A 19,188-nucleotide genomic window follows, 5' to 3' on the forward strand; every position below is an offset into this window, starting at 1 on the left:
GAGGGAGAGAAGCATCATTGTGTGGTTGCCTTTCTCATTTCCACTGGGGACCTGGACTGCCACCCAGGCATGTGCCCTGACTGGGAATCAAACTGGCGACCCTTTAATTCATAGTCCAGCACTCAATCTACTGAGCTACACTAGCCAGGGCATGAGCCTTCTCTTTAATAGGAGAGGAAACATAGACAAAAATTGAGAATTATAGAGCTGTATTCATTACTACAGGCCAACAATTTCTTTTGCATTTTAAAATCTGATTATCTGGGTCTAATGACCATGTGATATCTTGAGACAAAGTCAAGACTGAAGAAACAGGAAAGTAATGACCAAACAGAAGTGTTCACTTGGTAGGAGCTGATGAAAACTTGGAATTATTACCTGGAATGTTTGCTGATCTTATGGGGAGACACAAAGGAATGAAGTGCTCATGCTGACATACTTCTTGAAGAAAATCAAATTTATACTGGCTCAAGGTCTGAAAAAGAGACAAGCTGAATGACTATTATTTACACACCAAGAAAGTTAATACGAACAAAAAAACCTGTACTCGAGTCTTATACCTAAAAAGAAGATGTAGGTTCTTTTGTGCGACCACTGGCTAATTGTTAAAGAAGGTTGTCCCCTCCCAAATGGTAAATGGAGCCAGCCTCCCTATTTCAAGCGGTTGGTGAGGCTTCTGCAGGAAGCAATCTCATTTGTAACCTACCTTACTGATTCATTTTCTTTTTTTTTGCTTCTTTTAGCTTATATCATAGCATGTTTATTTAGAGAAAAATAGTGCCTCATCAAATGTACAGAGCCCTTAAACTACACTCAGATCGTAAAACAGATCGCTACAATCAACTCCTATGATCCCAGGACGTAAGGAGGACAATGATGCAGACAATCAAAAATGAAAGTGAATCTCTCCCGTTGCCATGTGTTCTCAGAATGCAATGCATTATTAATTCTACCTCTCCCCTGCTCCTGCAAACAGCTCTGTCTTTCCAATAGTATTCTGAATAGCACAGTGATAAATGGAGCCCAGACATGGTCTAAGACAACTGTAATACATGAGCTAAGAATAACCACATAAGTAGGAACAATCAGCATGCTCATAACTATTGCATTTTCACTCACATGCATGATAAGAAATCACTTTTTTAAGGCTCAGATGGTGTTCAATATATTTGCTATATTAGCTAACAAATAAAATATATTGTGCTTGCTTAGATATTTTAGAATTATGGCAACTTTAGTCAATAATTTGAACTACTGCAATTTATAAACAATTGTACCTGACTTAATCTTTTATACATCAAAGTGAAGAAGATCATAATTAAATTATATGTTAATTATTCTTCATCGAGAACCTTCTGTTTAGTATTTGAAAACTATATAATTTAGGTCTACTGGAATTATATTTAAATGGATATTCTGCAAATTTCATGCTTAACTGGGGTACCAATGAAGAATGTCCTTCCAAAAATTATTTATAGAGAGAATTGGATACTCAAAACCAAATGATATATAATTATGTAACTCTCTTGATCAAAACTGCCAAAAGAAAATAATGTTCAGGCTCTAAGCTTGATATGAAAGTCTATAAGTCTATAAGATGATCATTATTTACTTTAGTTCTTTCTACATTGGTTATTATTTTCCAATACCTAGATAATTTCCTCTTTGTGACTTACCTTCTTCTCAGTAGGTAAAGGTTAATGAGGAACTATTAATTCACGTGCCCTGTCTTTCCTCCTTAAGAAGCAGGCATGTGGCCCAACGCAGGCTGAATACACACTGCCCTTCTGGAATGCCAATCTTAAGCAGAGTCTTATCATTTAAGCAGCAGCTGACCTTGGCCAAGTGGTTCCTCCTTGGCAATTATTCTTGGACGCTAGCCCTTTTCTAAGTCTAGTCTCTAGCTCTCTTCATTGATGTTATTCACTCCCAATATCCTTCCCATACATTTCCTTTTAGTCAAATTGGAATAAGTTTCTATTGCTTGCAACCCAAAGAACCTTCACTGATACAACTTTCAAGACAGGGCCCATGGCCAGGCGTATTTCTCTTCAGCATACACCATGCTGGAGCTCCGTGGTTCTCACACCTGAGTGTGCATAGGAGCCACCTGCGAGTCTTCAGACAACACAGATTCAGCGCTGAGGTGGTGCTAACACACCGGTCTAGGAACCTCACTTTGAGAACCCCTCCTCTCTAGAGAGGACAGTTCCCTGCCTGTCTCCCAACACGGAGCCCCTGTGTCGGAAGGGGGACCAGGTGCTCATTTTTCCCAAGACTGAAGGGTTTCTGGGGAGTGGGAGTTTCAGTGCTAAAACGGAGATAGTCCTGAGCAAAGTGTTCTGTAAGAACTGCAACTGGAAAGAACTACTCTTTCACCACGGGCAGGAAATAGAAGTGAAATGTAAACACTCATTCCACCCTTCTCTGTTCCCCATTAAGGAAGGGCTTGGGAGACTTACTGAGCCGATGAACCATTTCAAAGACTGTCTCCCATTGGTATAGACTTAATTTTTTCTGGTGCAGAAAATGGATAAGTTAATGTTCTTGGCAGAGATAGAGACCAATTCATTTACTTATCATGCCAGAGCTGAGAAAGCAGTCATTCCCGTGCTTGGCTCTTACCTTGAGATCACCGGAGGAGAACATGCTGATGTAATTGTTAACCATCTTAAACACAAAGCCCCGGTCCATAAACGTGAAGCAGCGCTAAAAATGGCAAAATTTTAAATACAAACATTTTTACTTTAAGGATCATTAAAGATTTGAGAAAAGAATGAAATTTATTCACATAAAATAACAAACATTAAATTAAATGTGTTGTATTATGTTTTACAAATCTCTAAAATCTGTTAAAGCATTTGTCCACATATGACAACTAGTGAAAATGTTAGGCATAGTACACACATCAGAGAGTTACAAACCCATACTAATCAATTTCATATAACATCACTTGGAATTTTGCAGTTAAATATTAGAGCCTTTTCCTCTTTGTGCAGAAAGTTTTAGCTTTTACTTGTCTTTACTTTTCAAACAGGTACATTTTATTATTGTTTCTAGTAATTTGATTTCTGCACCATACTGCTCTGGGGAGGAACGGAGGTGGCAGGCATGGGTCAGTAAAACCTTTTAAATTGCACTGGCCTCCTTCAATAAAGCAGAATGTTTTTTTTTTTTTTTTTGGCAAAGACAGCTTGAATTTAAAGAGCAAAGGTAAGAGAGCCTGAGATTTCTATCAGGAAGCTGCTCCTTGTCTCTCCTATTCTCTGTCAAAATATCTTAATAACGAGTGTGTTCAACAGTAGGTAGTTTCGGAGGAGACAGGCAAGCATTCCAAGCTGGCACAGCACCACTCTTTCTCCAAAGCACGGAAGGCCATGCGAGCAGTAACCAAGCAACAACGGCCGAGGACTGCAGTGGAAACGTATGCAGTCGGAGGCATGGAGCATACAGGGTCGGGCAAAAGTAGGTCTACAGTTGTCCGTCTGGAAAATAACGCAATAGTTCATAAATAATAATGCAAGAATAAAGTTTGTGTTTCGCATATTCAAAACTATAAACCTGCTTTTGCTCCACCCTGCATTTACCGATGAGTGTCTTGAGACATTATAGCAGATCACGCTAGGGTAGTCATTACTGTGTGTGTGTCATTCTGCCCATTCACGTGTGTAGAACTACTTGGGAACACTTCCCACTGCTGCACCACTCAGTATGGATGCTTCTTTCATGTCTGAAAGAGTCTAGGATGGTCCAGTGCAATGGTTTTGCATTTCTTGGATCTCTCCTCAGTTCTACTCACAAAAATCTCTTTGGTCAGAAAGGACAGGGAATAAAATCTTGCTATATGTAGTCTACAGAGTGGAAAGTCTCCCACTGAACTACGCCTATGCATAAGCAAGAGCTAGTTTCTCAAGTAACGTCCTTCCATTTGTTAGGTCATTTGTATTTTTGTTTTGTTTTTCCTTTCTATTTTTGTCTTTATCCTTTGAAGTGTTTTTAATGTATATATTTATTCCATAATAGTATATTGCCTCATGCATAGCTTACTTTTTTATACAAATTTAAGTTCTTTCAATGACTCCTCTCATTTCCCAGAACAGAGGGAGAGACAGACACCAGAGGGTCACCACAGGCTCAGATGATGAAGCATCACAAGGGGAGACAGGGAGGGGAAGAGGGGCTTTCGAGTCTTCTACACTATGCATGTGTCCAGCAGGTGTATCATCATACACGACCAGGCTCTCCATCATACATGAACATGTGAACCCATTAACATTGCGAATATCTCATGTCCATTAGCATAGGGGCTTGAATGGCACTGTGATCTCATGTAACTGTACCTTAAGAAACCTGGCAACACTGTTGTTGGCCCTTCTTGTTTCTTCAACAGCATCTCTGTATTTCCAAATCACATGATCAGACAGGATCATTACAAGATTGTCCAATTCATTTTGGTAAGATTCAGGAAATCTTTGAGCCCGAGGAAGCTAAGGAAAGAATGGATCATTTCTTAATAACATGGCCTTGGAACTACTAAGCCTGGGGAAAAAAAAAACTGAAAGACTTAATTCATTTTATATAGCGTCAAACAAAGAGTCCTTTTGAAAACTTGAATGTGATAATAAAATAAAAGCCCTATTAATTTCAAGGTCATGACTTCTATCACTTTCAGTTAATGTTTCCTTCTATTTTAGCCAGTAAAGTTTTTATGTTTTCATGAAAAAGTAAGTTAATACATATTAATTGCAAACTATTATAACAAAGTAACATTTTCTATGACTACCAATGTCTTTTTTTCAATCACAGTTTACATATAATATTGTATTAGTTTCAGACGTACAGCACAGTGGTCCGACATTTATATAACTTACTAGATGATCCCCCTGTAAGTCTAATACTCTGGGACCATACATAGTTATTATAATATTAACTATATTACCTCTCACATCTTAATTGCCCTCACTTCCCTTTCAGGAAGTAAATACTATTAATGATTTAATGAATGTTATTCTAGATTTTCTTTGACACATATTTCTCTATTTAATTAAAAATCAATTACTTTGATATTTTAAACTAGAAATTCCCCAATAAACAACTATAAGAAATCAATAAATGAATAACTGAATGAGTACAAATGTTGGTTTAAAATGTCCTCTAATAAGTAGTGAGTTCCAGCTAGTCTTTTTAAAAATTTTATTTCACTTCAGCTTTATTGACATGAAATTGTAAGATACTTAAAGTGTACATCTTGATATTTTGATACATGTTCAGTGTAAAAGAATTTTCCTCTAGTTACTTAACACATCCATCACTCACCTCATATATTTACCTTTTTTGTGAGAACATTTGTTATTCTCTCTTAGCAAATTTCCTTATCAACTATAACGACCATGTTTTTCATGTTAGATCCTCAGACCTAACTCATAGCTGCAAGCTCGTACCAGCCAGTCCCAACTCCGTGGGCCCAGCACTGCCACAGGAGCACCAGTGGGAGCTCAGAGTCAAGAGATTTTTGCCACTACATATAAAAGGGCTTGGCTGTGAGATTACATATGGCTCATGGAATAAAACTTCATGGGTCTCTAAAGATCACCCATGGGTCCAGGAATCCTCTCATCTTGTCTGCACTCCTGCATGTGAGCGGAGAGTTCCAGGCAGCTGCGATTTCCCATCTTAGTCTCTACTTTGTGAACTTACACAGCCTCTTTGCATGAGATGGGTAAAATTCACTCAGCGCCACAAGCTGGCTTTAAACTTAGACTCACATTTTTACTATCGATAGAAACACAAGAACCACTGTTAGACTGAGCTGTACATTTGTAAAATTCTGAGTGCCCGGTCTTGCATGCTGCAGGAATAAAAACCATGAAGGGTAAGGGACACACGCAACCATTTCTCCCACTTAAAAAGCAATGAGCATACATTGCTCAGGTTTACAAAGTAAATAAAAATAGAACTATTGACAGCATATTCATTAGCATACTTGTTGGGTAGTATTGCATTGCCTGTGATCTTACCTGAATTTTATTTGTGTCAATCAAGTGCTGTGCCATTGATTTTAGGATAATTGCAAAGAAGAACCAGGAATGCTGTTAGGAAAAGAGGACAGTAAGACATTTGCTATCCTATGGTAATTCTGTCCTTTACAACTTGTAATATTATGAAATCTTTGTCTTAAAATGTATTCTTTGAAAGTAAATGCATCAGAGCAATACCATTTTCTCCACTGTGTTAGAATGATCTTTATCAAAGTTCTAATGGTAAAAGTAAGTGGCAGACACTCCAGTTTCTCTGTAATCTCAAAGAATGTTTAAACTAAAACAAGATGCCAGTTTACTTGACAGGACTAATTAGAGAGTAGTCCTACGAAAACTTTATTCATGGGGGTCTATTTGTTCACTCATTTGAACAAAACTAAAAACTTTTTATATTATCCTATATCATAGAAGACTCAGCCCTAACATTTCCAGGGCTAGAGACAAGATTAAAAATGGAAGCTTCAAGTCTAACTATCTAAGAGTTCAAAGTCATGCTAACAAAGTGTTAAATAAAATATGTTTGATCATCCTACCTGGATAAGTACAACTCCATGGCAACTTGGAATCCTATACAAGAATGTGGGGATCTGGCAAGAGAAGCACCCTGGCCTACTCCCTCTTGTCTCCAAAGGCTCGGTCTTGCACCTTGAGGGGCCTGGTACACGTGTGACTGTCCAGACCGCACTCCCAAGGGTTGTCCACAAACTAGTCCCTCTCTTCCATTGTGAATTGCTCTCCACTTAGTTCCAGGGTTGCACTCTGGCATCAAGATTTTCCCTGTGAAGGCTGGTCTTAGGAATGAAGCCTAAGTAGGTCCAGGAGTAAGCCTGTAGGGCCATGAAGTGGGAGCTCCAAGAATACCCAAAGATTCAGAAGGGGTGGGAGGGCCTCCCAGGGACCATTTCTCTTGGCTACTCTTGTACCTTTTCCTCTGCGGAGGGGTACGGGTAGAGAAGACCAAAGCACATGCCAGGAGGCAGGCCCCTGTTTCTTGGGTCTAGGGTGAAAGGGTGATACTTATCCCAGGTACAAAAAGTACATTTTGCCTGTATACAGTTTAAAGAATGCACCCCGCCCATCCTCTCTTTCTCCTCTTCTCCACAACAAACAGTTCTCAATGTTGGGCTAGTCTTGCTTAACTTCATAATTTTGCTACTGATATTATTATACATTGAAGCAATATATTTAGATTTGTTTGCCACTGAATTTCATATAAATGAAATCATCCTGTATGTATTCCCTTTGACTCCTTTTTTCATTCAACAGATTCTGTTTGGAGGTTCTTTTATGTTGAATCATGAAGCTGAGCATCCCGTACGGTTACGGTGTCATGTATCTAAGCGTGGTTTACTTAACTGCTCTACTGTTGATGGGCATTTGAAATATATCCAATTTTAGGCTGATACAAACCATGCTGCTAGGAACTTTTGAGTACATAGTCCTGACTCGAGAAGACTGACTGAGATGAGGCTTAAGTTCCAAAGAGGCAGCTCTGACTTAATAAAAGGGTAACTTCTTAATAAGCAATATTGGAAATGTTGCACATATTTAATTAATACAAGGAACACATAAAAGCCCCTTTCCCCCATCTTGTCCCAAATGGTATTATTAACCATCAAGTCAGTGCTCTAACATTTGCCTCTTAATTCAGCCGACACCACTCTCCATCCTCAGCACGCTGGCGGCCTCCCCTCTTCACCTTGAGTCCCTCAGAATTAATCAAACGAAGGCTTTTGTCTCTGTCCACATCTGATAATGAGACAAGCCCTGCCCCCTCTCCTGCCCTCTAATCTCCGTATATTTGTGTCTTCCCTTTTGTACCCACCTATCCCGTGGCTTCCACCTCCTGGAACCTGCCTGCCATGTGCTTTAGAACACACGGTACACCATCAGCAAAATCTGCTGAAGATGTAAATTCTCCTCCAAACAGTCCCTTCACCTGATCTTTTACCTGAATGCTGAACCTGCCCAGAAGACCCTACTTCTGGGCAAGCTACTTCTCCAGTGGTGCCCTGTGTCCTTCCTCAGCCCAACTCCGTCTAGTCTCTACGCAGCCATCAGAGTGATCTTTTACACCAAGGTCAGCTCAAGGCACTCTTCTGCTCAGTTCCCTCTAAATGGGTCCCTGTTTCACTCTGAGTGGCAGCCAAAGCCCTTGCCAGGGCCCACACGGCCTTCTACCACCTGCCAAGCCTCCCGCTGCTTCCCTGCCTTCATCTGGCCTCCTCCCCCCTTTGCTCACATGGCTCCAGCCCCCCTGCCACCCCTTTTATCCTTCAGGGACTCCCATGTAGGCTCCTGCCTTAGGGCTTTACGCGGGCCTCCCTTCCACCTCGGTGTTCTACTCTCGGCATCCATGTGCGCTCCCTCACCGCTTCCACATTTTCTTTCTTTGCTCAAGTACCACCACCTGGGAGCTTTATCCTGACCGTCCTATTGAAAACTGCAACCCTCGCCCTGAACTCAGTGCTCCCCATCCCCCTTCTCTGCCTGACATTTCTTTCCCCTCACTACTGCTCACCTCCTAACACACAAGTTAATTACCTTTGGTATTGTGCCTGGAGTTTACTGTTTTTATTCCCCAGTAGAAGGCAAGCAAAGCTTTTTATTATATTCTCTGCTGAGTGAGAAGTGCCAGGGATGGTGCCCATTGCATGGGAGGGGGGGGGGCACTAAAAATGAGTTTGTTGAATTAACTAAACGAATATACTCAGAAGCCTAATTTAAACAAATGGTTTGACTCACGGTAATTTGATTTTAGTGAACTCATGTTGACGCTTATTGATCCTGCTTTCTCTTTCTAGCTACTTTACTAATCAATTATCTATCTGTCAAGTCATGATAGATAATTAATTATGCTGGGGACTAAGTTTGCTCTTCTGTATATATTACTGTATACTACATGTTATATATTTATGTCTTTTCATAAACTTTCAACATCCCTTCATTATGTGTTTCACCTTTTGGGGGTCAAAGAGTAGCTGTGTCTTGGCTCCCTCTCTGTTGTCCATATATTCATTAAGATCTCATCAATCCTTTTGTTGGTATATTTCCTCTTATGGTGCCTAATAAGCCCATCAGACTTTATTTCTTCTACACTTGGAATTGTTTTAGTGTTTTAGATAACTCTTCATAGAGATTTATTCTGTTTTTAGGCTGAAGGACTTAACTTGGGTCCGTTCTGCTTCTGAAGGTGATCTGTTCTGTTGACATAGATTTGTCTTACTTAATATGTCTCTATGCTACATTTTCAATATGAATCTTATGCTAGAAACTGTAAGAAAAATAATCTGAAAATCAATGGGTCCTATTACCTTCTAGGGGTAAGATTCTTTCATGGGGACAATGAAAGAGTCATTTTTAAATTCCTTACCTTCAGGACATGCTTAACTGTTGTTGAGTCATTTGATTTCAAAAGGCCAGTCACATTTTTAGCCAGTTCCTCATGTATTGTTCTCTCCTTGCATGTCCTGGTCTTGAACACGAACTAAAGAAAATCCAAAAGAGAAATAAGTCAAATGCTTTAAGAAAACAAAGCTTCAAAAATTATGTTCCACGAATAACTCATAACTCAAAATTATCTGCTCATGCCAGATTTTGTCATGAAATAAATGAAGGCCCAACGATAAGAGTAATACACACCTGTCCCTAATTAGGGCTTTGCACAGGTAGGGCCTGGCTCACCTGTGCTCTCCTTGGAACTCTTTTTGCGGAAATCAAAAGAAAGAGTCAGAGAGCAATTCAGCAGGTTGAAGGAAACATGGAGGGCTTTGACCCACCTACTTAGGACACATTTCCCCTTCTCCTTCCTTCCACTGGTAACAGGTGGCATGGTAGCATTTCTTCATCCTGAAAGGGTAGAGCACCCACTCAAATAGCCAAGTGGGGAAGCAGGTACCTTCCAGAGGCCAGTAGGTGAGCTCCCCACATGCCCAGGGCCTACCATCTCAAACTTTGGCACAGCTTTCAAAGGGTCATGAACACTGGTCATCAGTAAGATAACACATGCTGCTCACTTTTTTATTTCTCCAAAGAGTGGTTTGGGTATGCACCACTGAGTGCATGTAACAGTTTTAGTTTGCAGTATTGATTCATCTGTTTTAAGAATATCAGCATCAATTTGATGATTACTGAGTTATAATATTTTACTTATGACTTGGGTTTGCCTTAAGGGAATTCATTTCTTCAAAATATTCACAATCCAGGCTTCATTATAATCAAGAATGAAGGCAGGCAAGAAACTCAAAGCAAAGGCACATTCACATTTGAATCTGTAATTATTTGTTTGAACTTCATAGCTCATGGACAGTTAAGTCATCCTGATGAGGGCTGCCTTCTCCAAGTTCATCCCAGAGGAGAAAGACAAAGAAAGCTAAGAGATGCGTGAAACTCGCTAAAAATCAAGAGTAATACAATTCTCCCCCCTCATGGGTTATGACTCATGTGAGGGTAATGTCATAACTGCCTAGTACCATGCACAGTTATTTAGCCCCAAGGGTATTGCAACTAGCTTTGAAACATTCTTATTTTAAAACTTTGGCTATAACAGGTCAGGGCCATGAATTTCTGTAAACCATGGCATTTCATTAGATTAACTTTGATTATACATTTTTGAAAAAGACATGGTGTATGTGTATATTTTGGATATTGTAGATGGGTGAGTTAGCAGCATTTAGCACCACTGAACTTGAAATGGTGTTTAGTTTGTTTCTGAATAAATATTAATTGCATTGAATATCACATCTCTCAAGGACATCAAAGCATGTATAGGTACTAGCCCATCAGTTTCCATTATACTCCTAGCTGTGGAGCTTAATATCTATCTATCTGTTAAATACTAACTTTTCCTATCAAGGGTAAAAAAATCAGATTCCTTGGTCAAGGTCATGCTGTCAACCATGTACAATACTACAGCAGGAGTTCGGTCATAGAATCATAGAGCTGGATGTTTATCTGGTCCAACCCATCTCACTCCACAGGGGAGAAAAGTGAGGTTCAGAGAGACTGCTCAAGGTAACTGTTAACCTTGACTAGAATCTAGTTTCCCACTTGCTAGTTCAGTGCTCTTTCTAGAGTAAAATTCCAGTTGGCTCTCTTTGTGAGGTTGCATTGGTTTTCGATTTATGAAAATGTGTTATAAAACATGTTTAGAAATTGTGATCAGCTTGACATTTCACATAGGTGTATTTTTGGATTTGAATCCCTTCAGAGCAAACTAAATAAGCAGTCTCCTATATTACAAAACCAAATAATCTCGTCAGGATATCTCAAACATCCTGGGTAAAAATTAAGACCACCCCAGTATGTATTTCCAATATACTTCTCCAAGTGTGTCACAGATGGAGTCTGAGAGCTGATTTCGAGGTTCTTGTAAGATCTAGACTTGACCGTCACAAAGTGTCACAACACCAGTGGGTTCTAAATGTAATTTTCAGGGAGTCCACTGGAGAAAGGTACATAATACTCAGGCTGAAATGGAGAAGACTTTGTGTAATGTGAACTGGAGAACTTTTTTTTTTGTCTCAGCCCCTTTGGATAGTGCAATGGAAAACTGAAGTAAGCACTGAGAGAGTAAAAGTTGTGCAGATGGTTTTGTTGAATATAAATTCATCAATACCCTATAAAAGTAAGTGAATATCTTAAACAGAGAGCAAACTAAAAGGGCATTTACAGGTAAGTCTGGCTTTCTGCAAATGAAATATAGATCATATTGGGTAAAATTAGACCAGAGGGAAATGATTTTGAAGTTACTGACTATTTTTGGCATTTGGGCTATATTAAGAAAGGGCACACACTTATACTTAGGTATTTGGAAAAACATCTAACATTTCTGGCAGGTAGGAAATATATAGATATAAAACTGTAATGAAAAGTTTCCCATAAAATTATTTAAAACCTAAGTTCCTAGCACAAAAGACTCAAAATTATTTTCTAGTCACATTTCTAGACATGTACAATGTATGGGTACATGTCTATCCATATTGTATTAGGGTAATATATTCTTTTAATTAAAAAGGTCTATGTCTTTAAAAAGTTCATCTATGCATAGAAAAAATAGAAATTTAGGTCCTCTATGTATCATAAATAAAGGGAATGAAGCCATTCTTATTTATCTCTGCATGGGTTCTTTCTTTTCATTCAAGAAGATGCAGAAACTACAATGTGCAAACATCATCACAAGTTCACGGGCATTAATTCACAGGCCAACCGGAAATGAGACCATCAACTTGACAAAGGACACTGGAAGAAGCAGTGCACAGATGATGGAATGGTCTAGTGGGTCATGCCAGAGGATAAAGGGCTTAACATACCAGAAGCAGGTACAAATATACAGTAACTGGGAAAATGAAATAATGCCTGAGAAAACAATAAGAAAAGCTAAGAAAACATTACAGAAGATACACAGAGCATTCAACAAACCAACAGGAAAAATCTTTCTTAAATTTACATAAGAATTTCATTCATTGTAATGTTGATGTCTAAAGGACAATACTTTAATTTTCTCTTCTAGCTCTTTCTTTGGTTTTTCTCCTCATATAAATATTCATTTGCACATGTACATGTTATTTATACATTTATACATTCAAACAATACATCTGGCCCATTGATGAAAAGAGAAGGAATTCTAAGTGGTTGGGAGGAGTGCTTGATATTACTGTAGTGGACATCATCCAGCTAAAGAGAAGAACTTCCCACTTATTGTAGACAGGAAATGAGACAAGCCACACAGCACAAGGGCGCATGACCAACACCCAGGTGGGGATTTCATACCTTAATGTATGACTGGACGGAGTGGTCCAGCTGCTCCTCGTGGCACTTGGCCACGATGTCAGTCAGAACCCTGAAAAAACAAAGCTGTTTAGTGGCCTCTCTGAGGCAGGCAGGAAAATACCATTGAGAACTGGGTACTTAATAGTTTCTGAATAAATGAATGAACCAATTCAAGATTCTCCCTTGTCCTCCCACTCCACTAATACCAAACTTTTAATATCTGTATTACCTGTTAGCCATGCCAACCTTGAAATCTCTAAATACTAAATATAAGTAATGTCTCATGGCTGCAGTGTCTCACATTGGAGACATTTTTGCTTGAGTTGAATGTGCTATTATGGTCTGCATGTTTGCTGACATTGTTTTCTTGGAAAAAGGATAATTTCTAGTACCTGATTAAAGTTTAAGATCTTTAACCTTGAATTAATGATCATATTCCTTTTTTAACAGGGATTCCCTTCCAACCTAGAGGCACTGTATGTATATGCTTTTGGAAAAAGTAATTAGGTTAAGACGCAGGATTTTTTTTTTCTTCCTTAACTGGGATGATAGGGTTTCTATAGCATGGTGGCATGGCTAGATATTTTCACATGAACACTTCCAGTTACTCCGTGGCTAGTGTTTAGGAGTATCTCAGAATTTCAACAAATATATCTGCTGAAATATTTAGGAAACTTGTCAACACAGACCCATATACTCATGTTGAAAGAGCATCCATTGGAGACACAGCTGGGGACATTTAATCTGGGTCTAGAAATGGCTGGTTGTGGGACTGTTGAAGCCACTTTTACTTTCCAGAGCTTCAGCGCTCTACTTAAAAAAATAAGGCTAAAGATCTCGTTCTGAAAAAGGCTAATAACATGCCTGTGAGTTCAGAAGGTACTGGAAACATTTCAATGCTAAGAGTAATTTTTTTTTTCTGAAATCCTGTGACTTATTTTTTTAAAGTGAACATTAGGGATATATGATTCAATAATTAATTCAAAACATGATCTCTGTAAAGAAGAAGTTGTGATTGCGTAGTCACCAGACAGATTAGTAATGTTGAAAGAATGTGTAGCATAAAGTCAGAATAGTTGAAGAAAAATTGAATTTTTTTTTTAAAGAGAAAGATCTGTTAGGAATGTGAAATGGTATAGCCATTGTGGAAAACAATTCAGCATTTTCTTAAAAACTACACATGCAACTCTCATACCAACAAGCAATTATGCTGGGCATTTCTTTCAGATAAATGAGAACTTAGGTTAACCCCAAATCTACCCCAAACTGGACACAACCCAGATTCATTCAACAGGTGAATTGTTAAAGATGTGAACTGTGATATGGAATACAACTCAGAAATAAAAAGAAAGAAACTGTCGATGGATGCAGCAACCGGGATGTCTCTCCAGACAATTATTCTGAGTGAAGAAGAAAACCAGTCCTAAAAGGTTACATCCTATTACACGGTATGACTCCATGTATCTTTATCTATCTATCTAGATAAATAGAGACAAGGATAGCTATAGCTATGGAGACGAAGGATTGTGTACATACATAATTCTTAAAATAAAATATTAGAGATGGAGTCAGATTAGTAGTTACCAGGGTTAAGGAGTTGGGGTGGGATCAGAGAGAAGTAGTTGTGACTATAAAAGAGCAGCATAAGGGTCCCTGTGGTGATGGCATGTTCTGTATCCAGATTCTATCAAGGCCAATATTCTGGTAGTGCTATTGTACGACAGTGTTTCAAGATGTCGCCTTTGGGGGACATTGGGTAAAAGTAACATGGGATCTCTCTGCATTATTTCTTACAACCACATGCAAATCTATAATTATCTCCAAATAAAAAGTTTCAAAATCACAAAGAAAATGTTCAAACCAAGGTCTAATATTTTATGCCAATGATAACAAGAGATGATTAGAAGGTAAAAAGTCAAGAGTGAGAAAACACTTAAACCTGACCAATGCGTTCAAACGAAATGCAAGGATACACAGGTGGCCGTTCAGTTATAATATCAGTTCTGTGTAATTACAGGTGATAAAATCCCTTCTCCTAAGTCCATGTTACCGATACCTGGTCACAGTTGTACATATTTCATCTTCCTCATTCTGAACCAAAACTTTGAAGAGTTGATTCAAGATTATAGGCAGAAAACTCATGATTGCATGAATCTTTTCCACATTCAATAAGTTCTGTAGGAAATTGACAGGAAACAAAAGGGCACTGATTAAATTTAAAGCTCATTCTGCTGATGTTTTCCAGAACTTGAACATGAATACTGTAGGTCCCCTTTATCTGGCTTTAGTTTTCACTGCATTTAACGTGGTGTCCAGGCATGGGGGCAATGTGGCAAGGGTGATAACTTAAGACATTTTAATTTAAACTTAATTCGTTTTAATCTTCAGTCATTTTTGTTTTGAAACACTGATCTCCGCTTGTTTTTTAATCAACAAACGCTATTAAGGAATTGTGAAATAAAATAATTTATTCTCTGATTTGATAAGGCATTTAAAATTGTTCAGTGATAACTACCTTTTAGTTTACCATTCAATGAAAATTACAAGGGTCTCTTTGCCCATCTCTTCCCTGAAGACCACCGAAACGCTTTGCGTGTTACCTGACAAGACCGCACAAACTTTGAGGTAGGTGATTGAGACATATCTTTCTCTCTTTTTTGGCACTGTCGGAAAAATGCGTTCACATATGGATCCTGAAACAGCAAAAAGAAAAATGTTTCTTTTTTTTAATTGCATTTTCCCATTATCCTTTAGTTCCCTTCTACACCACCTGCCCCCGCAAAAACCACACGGTTGTCCATGTCCATACATATTTTTTTCCCTGTATTTCTGATGACACGTGAACCATAACATCCACGGTGGTGGCAGGCGAGCGCTTCTGTAGGGTCAATGCCGCAATGTGCAGTGCCTGACGAAGGGGTCAGTGACAGGGCTTTCATTTTCACCACATACACTGGCACGTGGGAGGCTTGAACTGAAATAAATTACCAAGCCCACTCCCTTCTGTATTTCACTCTCATAGATTTGTTTTCCTCCTTGGCCATATGATGATGATGGCCGGAAAATGATTTCTCTTGCTTTTTAAAAAAAGTTGCCTTCCTTCTCCTTCTCCTGCTTCTTCCACAGACTTCTACCATTTTTTTTTTTTTTTGTTTTACATATTTCTTAACACACATGAGAAACACATAGGAATTTTTTAATAGGCAGAGGGATCTTTTCAGACTTTAATGCCCAATCTGATAAAAAGAAATGAGGGAGTTTGCACTAACATCATGCAGTAACACTGGCTCTTGCCCTTTGTCGTGGGCTGAAGTGTGTCCCCCCCAAATCCACAGGTTGATGTTCTAACTCCCAGTAGCATAGGACATGAGTGTTTGGAGGTAATTAAGTTAAAATGAGGCAGATAGGGTGGCTCTAATCCAATATCCGATATCCTTGTAATAGAGTAAATTTGGACACCAGACACATGCACACACAGAGGAACAACCACGTGAAGACAGAAAGAAGGCCAAGGAGGGGGCCTCAGAAGAAACCAGTTCTACCAATGCCTTGATCTCAGAACTGTGAGAAAATAAATGTCTGCCGTTCAAGCCCTTCAGCTTGTGGTATTTTGTTACGTCAGCCCCCAGCAAACTACTACACCCTTTAACGCTATTTCCTGAAGAGAGTGGCACCTTGGAAATTCTCTAAATTCTGTGCTGAGGGGTCAGAGGTATGCAATCAGGAAGTGAGATACAGAATTGGGTAAAGACATACTCTCTGGGTATTTTGCTGCTATTTGTCAATTCTAGAAGGGCATCTGTGGTTTGGGTTCCCCTAAGGTCATGTGTGTGTGTGTGTGTGTGTGTGTGTGTGTGTTATTTTTCAGTGTTATTTCATGTATTCCTTTATTTGATTATTATTTACTGAAAGCTGACTCTGCTCCAGGCCCTTGGCAGGCACGGCGGACTGAATGCAGGGCAAGGAAACCCTCTCCCTCCCTCTGTGATCTTCCCATTATGTCAGGGAGACAGATAGCACCTCACAACTTCCACACATACCTATTTGGTCATAATCAGATAAGTGCTCAATAGAAGCAGGGTGCCATGTGGGTGGAAGACAAAAAGGCCCACCATGTCTGCAAGTTCAGGGAACAGGGAAGTGACATTTGAGTCAAGATGGGAAGGATGGGTAGGAGCTGGCCAGGCCAAGGAGGGAGGGGAGGGGAGCAGCGGGGACACAGTGAGGGAGAGATTGCCTTCTGGGCTGAGGGAAGGCTGAGTGGTAAAAGGCCAACCTAAGCAGATGCCAGGCCCAGTGGTACCGAGGGCCTTGGGTGTCGGAAAACTGAGGCAAATAATACGATAAAGAAAAGACAAATGTGTCCCCCCGGGACAGGAGTGCGCGGGGAGAGGAAGTGGATGCAGAGAAAGATGAGTTGTGTTGAGTTACAGAGGGACCTGGGAAGGCAGCTGGAAACAAGAAAAAAAAACTCGGTTGGTGCACTCTGAGATGCATAAAGGCATGACTGGGCAGAGAACGAGCTTCTGTGGGACTTTACCAGAGCTGATGGCATCAGAGGAAAGATGGGTTTAGAGAGTTAGGGGTATAGGATTGGGGAGTCTTGGCTGGGCATTGAGAATCAGACTTACTTTTGAGATAAAGGTCCAAAGTCTTTATTTTTAACATTTCACATTTTTAACAGTTGGGTGCTGTCAGTGAAAGCAAACCACCTTCCAAGGAAAGTGTCATCTTGATAAACACATGTCTGGTATTCTGGGTGCCAATATTCTTATGGATTAGGACATTCTATCTCCCCTGGGACAGGCATATAATTATGCCACAAACAGCCTTCCTTTTTAATTGCCAGCTCTTCTGACAACTTGTAAAATGATGAGTCTCCTCCCATAAATATAAGAGACACCTTGGGATTCCACATGTTGGAGAAGATGCTGACATTCCAGACATCATGCTCACCTGAGTATTCACTGTTGACACAACAAATGTTGATACTTTGAAAAGAGGTTTGCCACCATCAACCCATTTCACGTCACTCCCACCATGCTGCAAAAGAAGTATTCGTTACCGTCACTGTGGCAACTTGAGAGAAAACAGATAAACAGGTTATTTAGTGTATGTTACAGGAGTCTCTCTCTATATCGTGGTTCGCTTATCGCGGCCTCACTGTATCGTGGGATTTTTAAAAATATTATATTTAATTATTTATCGCGGATTTTTCGCTATATTGTGGGATTTTGCGGTACTGTATACGTATGTTGTTAAAGTGACGTAAGTTTAAGAGTGTAGAATATGTTTAAGAACATAACTAGCGTTTATAAAAGTGTGGGAAAGGTTAATAAGGGAGTAGGAAAGGTTAATAAGGGGCTGGGAACGGTTTATAAGTGTGTGGGAAGGGTTTATAAGGACTTAAAATATATATAAATACTGAAATAAATGTAAGGTTCCTACTTCATGGATTTTCACCTATCGCAGGGTGTGTGTGTCTAGAACGTAATACCCGCGATAAGTGAGGGAATACTGTATTTACCATCTTGATCCATTAACTTACATTGCTACACAGATAGAACATAAAAGATGCAAATACATTTGGCCATATTGGTGAATGAGACCAATGTGGTAATAGATCATTTCTACTGGCCATAAAGTAAACAAGATAGTCAAAATATTATAGGTGCACTTGATTCATAATTACAAATGGATATATGGTTGGGTTAATTCAAATAGCAGAGAGAAGATAACCTCATGCCATTTAGCTCATTTTCCCTCTTAAATTATACATCACTCAATACCTTTCCACTTGCAGAATCTTGAAAGCTTAGGTAATTAGGAGGCAGACTCGTAGCTACTGGGATATTGTACTCTTGAGAAGCTAACCGATCATGTTTCATCAGAGGAAACCACGCGTATCCAACTGGGCAGAGGAATGACAAAGAGAAAACTTTGAGCACAAACCTCCAGGGTGAGGAGGAGAACTAAAGTTATGTATCATTCATGAATACAAAACTTCACTAAAAAACTGAAGAGATCAGAGCTTTTCAAACACTGTCCAATTCAGGTCCAACAGATGACATGTAAAGTGGTCTCAGATGGCTCCCTGTCAGTACCTGATGTTTCCAGAGCCTCCTTCTTTTTGGCATTAGCTTTTGCGTTTATGTCACACGTGATGTGATAAAAAGAAAACAAAATGTGGTGTTTCTCATGGAGTTGTGTTGGTAGCTCAATTTTCACCTGCAATGAAAGCGATAATAGTTGGCCTGAGATTAGAATCATTTGTCCAGGGTTAGGGCAAGACAAAATTCTTTTAAAAGTTCTTTAACTGAAATCTAGGTCTGTGTTTAATAGTGTTAGAAGTACTGATTTCACTCTCAATAAATACCCA

General features: G+C 39.4%; 1 protein-coding gene across 5 annotated transcripts in view; it reads right to left on the bottom strand.

Moving 5' to 3' along the window:
- Positions 1-19,188, bottom strand: part of DOCK10 (dedicator of cytokinesis 10) — a 135,415-nt gene that overhangs the window by 39,525 nt on the left and 76,702 nt on the right. For all 5 annotated transcript variants that reach the window (XM_090284741.1, XM_090284759.1, XM_090284732.1 and 2 more), the window contains exons 20-30: positions 18,914-19,037; positions 18,599-18,720; positions 17,766-17,852; positions 15,410-15,502; positions 14,866-14,984; positions 12,810-12,879; positions 9,412-9,525; positions 6,018-6,089; positions 4,341-4,487; positions 2,626-2,709; positions 379-475 (exon numbers count right to left, since the gene is read on the bottom strand). In XM_090284741.1, the coding sequence (XP_090140867.1) occupies positions 379-475; positions 2,626-2,709; positions 4,341-4,487; positions 6,018-6,089; positions 9,412-9,525; positions 12,810-12,879; positions 14,866-14,984; positions 15,410-15,502; positions 17,766-17,852; positions 18,599-18,720; positions 18,914-19,037 (1,129 nt within the window). The remainder of the gene's footprint in view (positions 1-378; positions 476-2,625; positions 2,710-4,340; positions 4,488-6,017; positions 6,090-9,411; positions 9,526-12,809; positions 12,880-14,865; positions 14,985-15,409; positions 15,503-17,765; positions 17,853-18,598; positions 18,721-18,913; positions 19,038-19,188) is intronic.

This window comes from Furipterus horrens, unplaced genomic scaffold (genome assembly GCF_987537825.1).
Source record: "Furipterus horrens unplaced genomic scaffold, mFurHor1.1.pri manual_scaffold_1, whole genome shotgun sequence".
NCBI lineage: Eukaryota > Metazoa > Chordata > Mammalia > Chiroptera > Furipteridae > Furipterus > Furipterus horrens.